Raw genomic sequence first — 14,152 nt, forward strand, 5'->3', positions numbered from 1 at the left:
TGTCTGTTTGTTTTGTGTCATTTGCCACGTAACGCCACAACATATTATTTTCGCCACTTGCTTTTGTCCTGGGCTGTTTCCACTGTTCGGCTCTACGTTGTGGCTGTTGTATATAATTAAACAGAATTCGAATAAAGAAGAGTAAAAGAGAAATAAAAACAACTTACTCATTTCATAGTAGTCAAATCCCTTGGCTGCCGTCAGTTCAGTATCACCGGAGGCGGCCCTGCTGAGGTAACACGTGCTACCGCTCTTGTCATAATCATATGATCTGCAAGGAAACGAAGACTCCTTCTCACAAGCGTCTGCACACTGCTCAGCGGTCTGTCCGGGCACGACTTTGTCATCGTTGTTTGGTAGACGCATGTCCCGCTTTGCAGAAAAACGTCTGAGAGCACTGGTGTCTGAAATTTGATAATGAAGGAGGTGAGTATAAAATAAGCAGACTGGAAAAGATTAAGTGATCGCTCTTCGTACAATATTGTTTTGGACTGAGAACAGTTGGGTGTCTTTTGAAGAGTGAGAGTTCCCATGCGAACATCAAAATCTGAAGCAACTTTATACGATCTTTCTAGCTGTCATTCAAAATATCACTGTTGTAAACGCTGAAGTAATACTAAAATACAATGGCCTAAATTTCTTAAGAAGGCCAAATACTTGAAAGACGTCATGCTAAAAATATTCGGCAAATAATGGCGGGAGCCACGTAGTCAAACCATTGCTGATCTGTCTACTCACACATGCATGCGTAAGATTTGGACGTCAACACGTATACTCCTTGAAGACCCTCGCGGAAGTCGGCCCAGGCCTTTACATTTCCTTGCTCCCCATGGCAGTTTCGCACCAAGTTGTATATGTCCTGAGGCGAAAGAACCTTGTCCCAAACATTCAACTGGCTGAGATCTCCACTGAATGCTTCCTCAGGGCTGAAGGAGCCTCCTAGGGAATCCTGCTCCTGACCGAGCACCATAACACCTCCTCCGCGGATCACGGCCCCTGACTGGAAGGCCTGCGAGTATCTAAATACAATGTTTATGGACCGTATCAATGTTATTCAGTTTACATAGGTACGTTTTTAACGCGCTCGATCACGAGCCCCAATAAACGATTGATTGATTGATTGTCGAACCGACCAACCGACTGTCTAACAGACAGATGGACAGACAAACTGTTTTTTTGATTGATTGATTGATTGATTGATTAATTGTTTAATCCATTGATTGATAATGAATTGTCATGTGATCTGAATAAATCAGATTTATTCTCTACCTCCTGGGCCTGATTTCTCAAAAGCCGATTAACTGTTATTCCGGATTCATGTAAAAAGTTAACCGGAAGAAGTTTGCTGTAAACATCTGACGTTCATTTGTGTCGACCAAAAAACTTTTGTAAATCTGTAACAAAAAAGAATTTTAAATTTGCGATTAGATTAATTCTGTTCTAGAAACGGGCCCACCGGTGTGTCTAAACAAGGCGGGTTTCAATGTTTCCTTTCTTTTCAATTTATTGCTTAACTGCCCATCAACTATTTTTATTGTCTTTAATTGGCCTAAAAACACTTACGCAATGCAACTTGCTGTAAACAATTAGAATAAAAATGCTTTTTACACTAAAATCACGACTTTCGCATACTTTGATTGCCTGACACTGGTTACACGCTATGAATTCTGATTGATTCACAATGTTATTATTAGACAATAATTAACTTGGAAGTGAGAACTTTGACTTTAGGTTTACGACTGAAAACGATGTAGAGAAAATCAACTTTTTGTGGTATACAAATCGGACCAGAGAGTCGAGAGCAACGGAACACAGATACTCAATACTGTAAAATAGCCTATATCCTAAAAAGGCGAAAAAAGACCTTTGACATTAATTTCCATGCACTTGTCCAAGCTTGATAGGGCTTTATTTAGCAAAATAAACTGGGAGAAAATTCTAAACCTTTATTAGTAAGTCACTAAATGGCGTGCTTTCAGTTTTTGATTAATGTGAATTTACCTCTTGACTTCTTGTCCATTTTTGTAGAAGATCCATTTTCCTCCATTGCTGTCCCACGTGATGGCAACGTGATTCCATTTGCCGTCATTAGCGGACGTTCCAATGAACAGTTTTTCATTATTAATGTGCAGTGCGAACGCGCCATAATCTTGTATTACAAGGGCATTATCTTGAAGTTTACCTCCCACTATGTTAGAGTAGGACAGCGGTGTTCCCGGGTTCTCTGTGTCATCCGTGCGTAGCCAAAAAGCGATAGTGAAAGCTCGCATGTCTGGAATGTTATGAACACTTGAGGAGGAAGTGGCTACCCGGAGAGGAAAGGACAGATCATATGCGAAACACAACTCTGTCACAAATCAAAAGCATTAGAATTGGTAAGTAACATTAGACATAATTTTACGAGTAAAGTCGTCTTTATACACACGAGTCCAACATTTTGCAATTGCGCGCTTTAGAGTGATGCAATGCATACCATTTCTCTCTAAATATGATGTCTTATTTTTTCGTTTGCGTCAAATTTAGACTGACTATTAGATAGTGTCTTAATTGGATAAATAATGTAACACTTATGTTATCTAAGTTCACCATTATTATTCAATGAATCAACCCAGTCCCCAGGGCTTTTTTCTTAGAGGAAAAAGCTCCGTGGGGACGAGGTTATCACGTGGGTTGTACTGGCTAAAACAAATGATGATGGTAATGATGATGATGATGATGATGTGTCATTGTATTTAGCTATACAGTAAGCCAATTAGCCAGTTACTACAAGAATCAAATGACTTACTTTTACTGCAGGTAGCTCCTGAGTATGTAGGCTTGCAGATGCACTCAAACCCATTTTCTTTGTCAACACACTGGCCGCCATTCAGACAAGGTTCCATCAAGCACTCGTTGATATCCGTTTCACATCGCGTTCCTGTAAAACCGGCTTTACAGGTACAAGTATACCGGTTGTCGCCATCTACACATGTTCCGTTGTTCTGGCAAGGATCGCCGGCGCATTCATCGATGTTTCTTTCGCACTGCACTCCCTGGTACCCAGGCCTGCACGAACACTGGTATCCTTCGGCCAAACTCTTACACGTAGCATCATTTCGGCACGGGGACGAGGCACAGTGATCAATTTTCATTTCACAGAATTTCCCGCCATAACCAGATGGACATTCACAGAGGAAGTCTGGGGGCTGCACCACACAAGTGGCGCCATTCTCACAAATGTTGGGGCCACAAACGTGCGATGGAATGTCGCACTGCTGACCACTGAATCCTGGAGCGCAGACGCACTCGTATCCATTAACCTGTCATTTAACATTTGGAGTAATTTGAGTTACGATAAAGATCAGGACACGGTTGTTTAAAGTTAGATTTATGCCCACTTCGAATGATTTACTCAGTTATCAATAAACACTTTACTTATATTTTAATACCAGATAAGCGTTAATCGGCTTTAGAACAACCCGGTTTAGATAACACAATACAAACTTTATTGACAACTACCTCAGAAGGGCCTTCAGTGAAAATATAACTATTATAACAAATTAAAATGATAACGTTTCGTAAATTATGATGAAAATACAATAATAAATATCAAATTCTTAATGCTTTAATAATATTGAAATAAAGTAAAAATTGTGTTTATGACTCAACTTGAGAGTTGGAAGGCCACGCGAGTAGCTTAGCAATTAATCAATATAAACGGCTTAGATAGTACAAAGAATTTATAATATCACGAGTATGATTACAGACCGAATTGGACTCCACTCAGTCCTGTTACCAAGTAATCAGAACAATGACAAAATTTGAGAATCAAACTTACCTTCGGTTAAATGGTTTAATGTCTTCATGCATACCGAAAAACATAACAATTTACTTAAAAAAAATCACAACAACAGCGCGCGTAAAATGACGCGTATTGTCCAATTACGCAGGCATGACGCGTAAACTGTCCTATTGTCCAATTACGAGCATGACGTGTACACTATCCTATTACTGCTCAAATTGGGCTGCTGATAACCAATCACGTTTGAAAACTTTGTTATAGTTTTGATTAATTCAGCCCAAGTAGTGTAATACAGCCAGGCACTCAAGTGGACTAAGACAAGTGTAATACGGTTTCATATGTCCTAGTTTTGGTGCGTATTTGCACTATAAGATGCCACGTTGAGTGCTACGTTGTATAATAAATTTAGCTCGGAGAGAGAAAACAAAACTGTATCACTAGTATTCTCACAAGGTTTACGCTATTAAAAAATCGCTCAACCGACAACGTACGTTTTCTTATTTGCCCTTGAATATTGGTTTAACATTTGAATATTTTGTATGACTGTCTTATCGGACGTTACAACTATATTTCACTTCAAATATGTAAGTTACTCTTCATATTTTTGTGCTCTTACTATCGGTCTTTTTAGCTGAAAAGTGAATATTAAGGCTGGCAGCTGGAATAGTTTAAAGCACTCTAGAAATTCTACTGACGAATAACAGTGCGTTCGTAAAAAGAACGTAGAGGACGAGACGTCTCTTCCATTTGGGGCTCTTAGCGGCCCTTAACTGGCGCAGAGCAATTGAGAGAGACCGCGTGCATGATTCGTATTATTGTTATCACTGCTATCATTATTTTTGTCGCCTCCAGAATACCTTATTTAGCCACCTATCTCTTAGAATGTTATAAACCAACTATGTCAAACCCAGTAAAAGACCAAAATATGACTATATTATAAAATTTGGGTATGACATCGCCGGCTTTCGCATCGGAAAGATTTGTTTGGTTGAAAGCAAGAATGAATTGCTACTTAATCTCACAATTCCAAAATATCTGCGATAAAATATTGCTTAAAATCATTTTTCAAAAAACGTTTAAAAAACTTTTAATCTTTTGTTTAACTTTCGCACTATATATGTCTTGTAAATTAGTCACAAGATAGGGCCCTGCAGGAAATAGGGTAATCAGAGTAATAGAGTGATTTCATTTAACCCGTGAAACAATGTATCTACCAGTTTGTGCGTAATAGTCGAAAGGAAACAAAAGAAAACAATGGAATTTGTGTCTAATAGTATCTAAAAGTGTAATAACTATTTCACGGGTTAAGTGAAATCACTCGACGTTTAATATTACAAGGTTTCTTTTGACCTTTTAAGGAATACGTTATCAAAATAATAAGACAAGTTTTAACAGTTGTTCAATTTTTTCATTGGTAATTCGGTACAATTGGTTCATTTATTCATCCCTCAATAGTTAGTACATATGTCCTGTTTGTAGCGTTATTACCTTGTCGACGCATGTTGCTCCTTGGTAGCAAGGATCAGACAAACATTCGTCATTTTCGTTTTCACAAAACTTTCCAGAATATCCTGGCTGACATTGACATGAGATGTCGTCCTTCAGATCAGAACAGGCGCCGCCATTATTACACGGGTTTGAAGAACAGTCGTCAATAGCTGCAGAGAAATAAGCCAAATATGGCAAACTTATCACCCTCATACCGCAGCCTGGCAAACGGGAAATTGGCCACAAACATCAAATGACATCAATGCATTATCACTCTGGGAGCAAGTGCTGATTTTGGCTAATCTTCGTTAAAGCACTCAAAATTTCCTGGAAGAGGATAGCCCCAGACCCCACTAGGTTATCGCGCCTGCGACGCTCAAGATTTCGCACCCGCGGCGCTTATACGCACCCCTCCCCCCCCCTCCACCCCATGCAAAATCCTGGTTACCGGCCTGAAAAACCACACAAAAAGCAAGCTGTTTAAAGGATTTTCTTTTTCTAAACTTTGCTTCTTATATAAAGGAAGAGTTATGACAGTGCGCATAACTGCCCACTAAATATTTAAACAGTTATTTCTCATAATCGTACCAACACACATATCTGCAGCATCAGCTCCAGGACCAAATGTTGACTTTGCATCAGTGCACTCTGTACATGATAGGGCCCCTACCGCGGTCTGATATGAGCCCTTAGGACATGGAATGCAGGGCTCCACGCCATTTCCTGAATATGTACCAGGGGCACATTTCACTAAAATAAAATAAAAATAATAGTTACTGAAACTTGACTGTTGAAATTGAAAAAATGAACAATAAAACTCCAATTAACAAGCAAAGTAACAATTCTTAACCATCCATTTTAAAAAACAAAGAAATTTATTTAGCACAATGTGGGATAAAGAGAGCTAATTTCAGAATGACAGAAAATCGTACAGCATAGCCAGAAATTCCGAACCATAGCAGGCGTGACATACGTCATTATATCCAATGCGCTGATTGGCTCAGGGCTGTCAAGAAAACAAGTCACGCCAGCGCCGGCGCTGACAAGCCAACTTTCAGCCGAGAAAATAAAGATTATCTGGCAAATATTATCACTCTGTTTTCTCCGGTCCGATTTCGTACAATGAGGAGCCTTTCCAAGCGGTTTTGAGCCGCCGTAAATCAGATCGAAAATCATTTTCGATCCGTGACCGATATGTCACGCAGCACGAAAACCCTCAGGGGAATTCAAGTCCCAGGCTCTAACTCTTCCCTAAAAACGCCGAAAAGAGCCTGGAGAACAGCTTGAACTATTTTTCAAAATGGTGGCTAGATTTTGTGATGAAAACAACACATACGGTTAGGAAAACAGCTCGCGTTCGTCAAGAGTTTCATCCGAGCGATTTTGAAAGTGTGCAGTCAAAGACGGACAATTTTTGCGAGATTTCGGGAGTTTTATAAAGCAAAAACCGCAATGAATTCAACTCGAAGAGAACCAAAAATTATCGAAAACTCAAGTATTGGATGTGGTCTTCAAGTTCTGCATTGGAATGGAGATTCTAATCTTCAGCAAGAGAGAGCAACCCAAAGCAAAGATCAGTGGTTTGCATAAACAAGACATAATATACAAAGGTTAGTATGGCGGATCCTTGTTAGCATTCGTAAAATTTTCAAGTGGAAAAAGCCGAAAAAATTTACTTCGCTAAGCTACAAAACCCTTCCCAATTCAAAACTATCACCACAACTGAAGAAATTTTTATCGGAACAGTGAAATTCAAGCACCTCGGTCTTTGCAGCGATCGACTGAAATACGATATCTATATACATGCAAACACAATTGTCACGCTTCGTGGGGGTCGCGGTTCGGTCGTGGTTCGGAATTTCTGGCTATGGTCAGCATCACAAAGGGCGGCGACCATAAGTGCAAATTCACCAAACACTTAATTAGATTTAAGTAAATTAAATTAAGTTGTTTAACCACTAGTTCTTTAAATAAATATTGTGAAACGCCCCTGGCATTTAATGAAGTTGCTCTTTTTCATCGTTAATTTTTTAGAAGAGATTCGCACACATCAGTAATTCGATAAACAAATTACGGTGTATCTTCGCCGATCAAAAAGGTGTAAGTGCTTGTCTTCCGCTTTTATTACATACACAACATGTGCGTAACTGTGCAGCGATTCATACTTACTTCCGCATTCCTCTCGTCCGCCTGCTGCCGGAAGTATCGTGGTTGTACCGGCTGGACAGGAAGTGCAGTTTGTGTTCATCAGACCGGAAGCGTATGTCCCGCTTGGACAAGGAAAGCACTTGGCGAGTCCATTAGGTGAAAAATAGCCTGGTTTACACTTTTCTGTACATAAAACATAATGAGACACTTCAACATACTATAAACGAGCAATAAAAATATTTTACGTCTGAAGTTATTAATTTTTTGATAACTTACATTTTTTTAAAAAGAAAGATAAAAACGTCATAGCTTTATAATCAGAAAAATCTACAGTTTGTTACCTTGCAACTGAAATATTCAAGCATTCCATATGAAAGCTATCTTGTGTTTGTCAGAACTGTTGGAAAACGAGCTAATTGTTGTGTGCATTTTATCAAATCATTCCCAGCTTTCGGGAATTGCTAGGCTTCATGTAGTCATAGAGGACCATAAATACCCATTGCACAGGGCACAGAGGAGTCAAGTTTGTCCGCAATTCAAAATCTCTACTGTGCAAAACGACGTTCAAAGCAAAGCGATCGTGCATGTAAGCGTACGTGATACAAACACCGTGATGCGATACTTGTTTGCAGATCGTCTGGTGATATCGTATTCTGACAATGGTCGCCTGGGGCGAAAAAATCGTCGCCCGAAGGGCGACGATTTTTTCTCGGAAAGCGAAGCTTTCCGACGAGGCACGAAGTGACGAGAAGAAAAAAAGACAAGGGACGAAACATTATACCACGTGATCGGCTCGATGTCACCCGAAGCATACTGGTGGCGGAAACGGAAGTCGTGCGAGATCCATGCTGTGACAGATGAAATCAACCGTCACTAATCCGAAATTCAAAACAACAGCTGATCCTTCGACCGGCGGTAAGATTCAAAATATGAATAGTGCTCTCCAGGAAAAGCGAAATTTACCAGACGAGGAACAACGCAATCCGAAGAAATTGAAAGTGGAGTGCTAAGTTACTTGTGAAACACATTACGGTATTGCAACATCACTCGTCTCGCATGTCTCGTGACGCATTTCCGCCACCAGTATCCTCCGGTCCACATTGTACGAAAACACATTTTTAACTGCCTAAAACTCGTCCCCCGAAATACAGCTTATACGACTTTTTTGAAGATTTTCTTACAGCGTATGGGGAGAGAATACTAGTCTTAAACCACATGTAAAAAATGAGATCGTTTCGTTTGATTTTTAGCGAGGAACGAGGGATCGGAATTTCGCCTCAAATCGCTTTCGTCCCTTGCTCTCTTTCTTACTGCTGGTCTCTCTGGTAACGCCCACAAACATTGCTGTCTGCGGATGTCGCATGAGGGTACGAATACGATATCACCAGACCAGACCATCTGTAAACAAGTCTCGCATGACGGCACAGGTAGCCCAAGCTCCTAAAGAAGCCGTCAACATATAGACCACATATGACATTGCGTAATAACGTTATTATAAGGGTTTGTATGGGAATTTACCGATCGTGAAAAATAATTCAAAATAGAGGAAAAATATCCAATAAAATCGACTTACCTATCCTCTTCTATGCATGTGTTGTGTTTCTATGCCGTTTGGGGGCGATTTGAAGCCATTTCAGTGGGTTTTAGGTTCGCTGGTTTCCTCTCTATATATAACCAGCGAACCTAAAACCCACTGAAATGGCTTCAAATCGCCCCCAAACGGCATAGAAACACAACATATGCATAGAAGAGGATAGGTAAGTCGATTTTATTGGATATTTTTCCTCTGTTTTGAATTATTTTTCACGATCGGTAAATTCCCATACAAACCCTTATAATAACGTTATTACGCAATGTCATATGTGGTCTATATGTTGACGGCTCCTTTAGGAGCTTGGGCTACCTGTGATGACGGCGCTGTATCACGTACGGCTTACACGATCGCTTTGAAAGGCTTTTGAAGGTCATTTTGCACGGTAGAGATTTTGAACTGCGGACAAACTTGACTCCTCTGTGCCCTGTGCCCATTGCGGACTTTTTAGCACTGGCTCAGTACAAAAATATATTACAAACATTTCAAATTGGTTTTCAAGTTTGGCTGACTTCTCTTATTGTTTTTTACCTCTGCAAGCTGTAAAGTTTTTGGAGTCTTCTCCAACAGTCCATGTCCCCTCGGGGCAGTTGTAACACTCAAATCGTCCTTCTTGGCTCTGGTAGGTTCCCGGCGAACACCTGATACATTTCTCTTGTAATAAATCGTAGTACGTTCCTTTTGGACAGCGGACTAGCAAAAGGTAAAACGAAAACAGTTTGCTAGTCTCGTGTTTGTAATATACATATTTTTCGAACTATTTTTTATCTACATACAAAGACTTCACTGGCTACGCTAAGTCCTGTGTTAACAAGCAACGTTGTCAGGACGTAAAATTATGTAACAGTTCCTCAAGTGTTGTTAAGCACCTAATTTTTCACCTTGATCGCCTTTCACCGGGTCAACCCATTGCGACTTTTGTACAATTGACTCACTTTCCAGGACAATAATTTCTAGAATCTAATCATCACACTGTACCTTGCCACCTCAATCAGTATTTTAATGGTAAACTGAACGACAGCGCTAATCATAACAGCCGTTTGCATCCTCAAAGCTTTCGTAAGTCTCAAAGACAAATATTATCTCAAGGAGTGGTCAGATGGTGACCAGGTGGCTGAATGAATGTAAGAAGAAAGGTTGAAACACCTAGCTCAATACCAACACCTGCCTAGCCAATTCACACACACCCAGAGAATTAATTAATTGATTGATTAATTAATCAAATTATTTTTTTATTTTTTTCTTGTTTTTGCTTTTTAATCATAACAAAGTTTGAATTTGCATCCTTCCGTTACTAAGTGAATTCGCATTTTCTCTATAAAGAAGGTGTAATTGGGCATGTATGTAGTTTAAATATTATCTCCGCCAAAAAGCAAACTAATTTGATCTACTTACTGCACTTTTCAATTGCTCCAGAATCCTGGTTACATTGGCAGGCGCTGTGTGGTTTAGTGAGTCCATCACAGCCAGTATCAAGTGAATGACACCTGCCCACAACTGCCCCAGTGTCCGAACAGTACGCCTCAGCGTCTGTGATTGAGAAGGTCTGATATTCAAGATCAGTTGACGAACGGAGAGGACTCCAATCGAAGGACTTCGCCTGTTGATCCAACAGGGGTTTTGCGTCGTTGTTCAGTATTTGTTCCAGTTGTGTTAAAGTTTGTGAGCCAGCACTCGGTTTCTCTTGCGCTACAATGTCAACCTTGACGTACACCTCACGAACAGACTGTCGCCGACGACGCTTAGACGAGGTAGTGGCACCGCAGAAAACGTTAACATTACCAACATTGCAGTCAGCTGGGTGATCTCTGCAGATACTCGATGGAATAAACATTTGGTTCATTAAGGTGACAAAATTCAGTTTGATTTGGTCCTGTGCTTCTTTGCTGTTACAGTCACCCGAGTAATAGAAGAACTGTGGAATTAATGCCATGCGAGCTTTGCCAGGTGTGTAACGAACTAGAGGAAAAAGCTTAAATTCAGTTATTTTGTTGTTTACATGTAAACACGAGTTTGCATATCACCGCAAGGGTTTGCACTTAGGCCTGGTTCACCATAGGGACATAAAAACATGACTACCTTTAATCCGAAGGTTCCGCCCTACCACTAGCGGATTTGTGTTCGGAGCCTTTTATATTTTACTCTGGTTAATCTATTTTAACGGATAAAGGTCACACAAAATGAAGTTATAAAGTTGTATATTTCGGTAATACTCTACACCAACTTCAGACAAAATGAAACATACAAAGGGCGAGGTTATAAGTTGGTGATTAACACAAAAAGACGTAGCTCTCTGCTGGCTTTGACGTCATTGTAAAAGGAATGGTGCGAGGCACTTGATGTGGTAAGCCTCTTTGTACAAAAGTAGATTTCAGTTGTCATCAATGTCAGTTACTATGGTGTTGCGGCCTACTGCTTGCACATAGAATTCTTTGATCGTGGAATAAAAAGGTTGAGTGTTTGATTGAATAAAACAAACTGGTAATAAAGTGAATGTATAAAAGACAAATGTGAACTGCGGATAAATAATGAAATTAATGAAATGATCCTCGCAGTGTGTAAACAATTTAACTTAAAATAACACGCAAACTGCGGTGATGAACATTACGGACAAACACATTGTTAAAAAAAAAAATTAGACATTTTACTTGACGTTTCGTCATCCTCGGAGACCCAGGGGCAGTTAGTCGGGGCGACGGGTAGATCATCGGGACGACGGGATTTTCGGGTGACAGTTTACAACATAGAGCGTAACAGCCCCTGGGCACTTTGTCTTACTGAACCAGTTCCAGAAGCGTTTGAACTCCCTCTTTCTGATTGGCCAGAAAAACAGTTTTCTGGCCAATTAGCGAGGTTGACGAGCAATTAGCGAGCACTTCACGGTTGACGTCTTCTTACACGAAGTTGTTTTCCTCATAGACTCGTCGTGGATGCTCTGCCCGTCAATCGGATGCTTTTACATGGAGAGTCTCAGAAAAAAAAAGCCTTACACGACTGCCAGTTCTACGCTGTTAGTTGCGCGCTTTTTAATAGTTATTCGAGTAAACAACAATTCTTATTATTTCTCCTCGGTCGTTGAACGACTTTTGGAACTTGCCACGGTGTGGGTACTTCGCTGCACGGGCCACGCGTTAGCGAAGATATCGCTGTCGTCACCTATTGTTATTTTGTTGCCAGCTTGAATGTTGAAACAAAGGGTTTTTGTTTAATTTGTTGGATATTTAAATAACAAAAACAAAACTTATAAACAAGAGGTGCTCGCGTATAGCTTTAAAAACTCATTTGTTTCCTTGCGCTATGCTACAGTTAACATATATCCAGGCCTCGTTGTTTTGTTTTTGTTTTGCTTTTTTAACTGAGACCCACGTAGTATCATCCGATGGACGGGCTTAACAACCACGTCGAGTCTATGAAGAAAACAACTTCGTGTAAGAAGACTTCAGAGTCGCTCTTCTGGTCAACCTCGCTGATTGGCCAGAAAAACTGTTTTTCTGGGCAATCAGAAAGAAGGAGTTCAAACGCTTCTGGAACTGGTTCGGTAAGACAAAGTGCCCAGAGGCTGTTACGCTCTATGTTGTAAACTGTTACCCGAAAATCCCGTCGTCCCGATGATCTACCCGTCGCCCCGACTAACTGCCCCTGGGTCTCCGAGGATGACGTTTCGTATGCTTCTACATACACCTTTAGAAGTAACCGTTAAACATTTTCATTCAGGGCAGGTTTTAAATCTCTTATCAGTCAAGTCTCCTATAGGCAGCGAAAAACTTTATCTTTACTAGTTTGCACATTTTGTTATGTGCAAATTGTTATTTTATTGTATTTTATTTTCTATATTTTTTCATCATCTGTTTTTCGTCATTTGTCAACCCTATTGTTTTTTAATTTAAATTTAGTTGTACTTCCATTTAACGGTTACTTCTGAAGATGTAGAAGAATACGAAACGTCAAGTAAAAGTTCTATTTTTTTCTAACAATGCGTTTGTCCGTAATGTTCATCACCGCAGTTTGCGTGTTATTTTTAGTTAAACTACGATGGCTAAAGAAAAAGAGTATAAACAATTTAAGCAATTGCTTTTCATAGCCTGACAAAATCTGGTAAATTGCACAGATCTTAAATATGCTTGAATATGCCTTTATCCTTTATTTACTGAAATTATCAGCGGGAAGTGGGTTTAATAATAATTTTGATGTGTTACTCACCGGAACAGTCTGGCCATGGTAGCGGGGAGGGTGGTATCGTTGACCACACCCCGTTTCCACAGAGATAGCTGAGAGCAGGTGGAAATGCGAAGTCGAATTGGTCATTACAGCTGACTTGACAGTATCGATTACTAACACCCCAAGCGTTACACGCTAAGGCACCATTAATTGGAGCTGGGTACATCTCACAAGACTTGGCTGAAACAGTGTAACATATAGTTATTATTATAAGATAATGTGCGAATTCCCACGGACTCAGGAAAGACAGGAGGTTCGTGTTATTTTGTTAGTATTGGCTGACGAAGACAACAAAGAGGTACTTTACGACGAATTTCTGCAAAACTAAACTAATGATTTCCCAATAATGATAACGGCTTCACTTCGCATTTTTCCTAACAACCAGTCAGTCATGTCAATTTAACAGTAACGCTTTAGGTATTGTTATAATTTACGGCTTATTTTTTTTTACTAATTTTGTTTGTATGTAATCTTCATAGTTAATAGCATAGCCCACGAAAAGCGTTTTAGCTAACTGAAAGTAGAAACTTTCACGTGCTTTGTTTAAATTTTGTTTAGGATGTGAGTGTAATGGTGAGGTTATCTTGTTAGCGTTCTTTCTTGATATGAAATGGCAACGAAGATATATACTCAGCCGGTCGCTCTTCATAACCACGGAGCTAATCTTCTGTCTTTCTTTCTTCCCAGCAAAGTCAGATCAGTCACAATGACCTAATTTATAGTCCTTTTCATGTGTTATGAGTTTATAGTCCTTTCCACAGATAACGTAATACATGTACATATTTCAGTTTATTTCCTCTACTAAACAATTCTTTTTTAACTTTTTCAGGTACGCACGTGCGTTTGTCCGTACAGATGTGTACAGGTAGCCTAGCCTCTAAAGTCCTCCTGAAAGTAGCTTATATCCCAAAGTGACAATAGCTATA

General features: G+C 39.9%; 1 protein-coding gene across 1 annotated transcript in view; it reads right to left on the minus strand.

Moving 5' to 3' along the window:
• LOC144632674 (sushi, von Willebrand factor type A, EGF and pentraxin domain-containing protein 1-like) overlaps positions 1-14,152 on the minus strand; it is a 58,064-nt gene that overhangs the window by 15,163 nt on the left and 28,749 nt on the right. Inside the window, exons 9-18 of the mRNA XM_078491363.1 lie at positions 13,209-13,406; positions 10,404-10,967; positions 9,540-9,701; positions 7,439-7,600; positions 5,858-6,019; positions 5,270-5,439; positions 2,786-3,299; positions 2,002-2,347; positions 739-1,019; positions 168-404 (exon numbers count right to left, since the gene is read on the minus strand). Coding sequence (XP_078347489.1) covers positions 168-404; positions 739-1,019; positions 2,002-2,347; positions 2,786-3,299; positions 5,270-5,439; positions 5,858-6,019; positions 7,439-7,600; positions 9,540-9,701; positions 10,404-10,967; positions 13,209-13,406 — 2,796 coding nt within the window. The remainder of the gene's footprint in view (positions 1-167; positions 405-738; positions 1,020-2,001; positions 2,348-2,785; positions 3,300-5,269; positions 5,440-5,857; positions 6,020-7,438; positions 7,601-9,539; positions 9,702-10,403; positions 10,968-13,208; positions 13,407-14,152) is intronic.

The sequence above is a fragment of the Oculina patagonica genome, chromosome 12, assembly GCF_052425735.1.
Source record: "Oculina patagonica isolate OP01 chromosome 12, crgOcupat, whole genome shotgun sequence".
NCBI lineage: Eukaryota > Metazoa > Cnidaria > Anthozoa > Scleractinia > Oculinidae > Oculina > Oculina patagonica.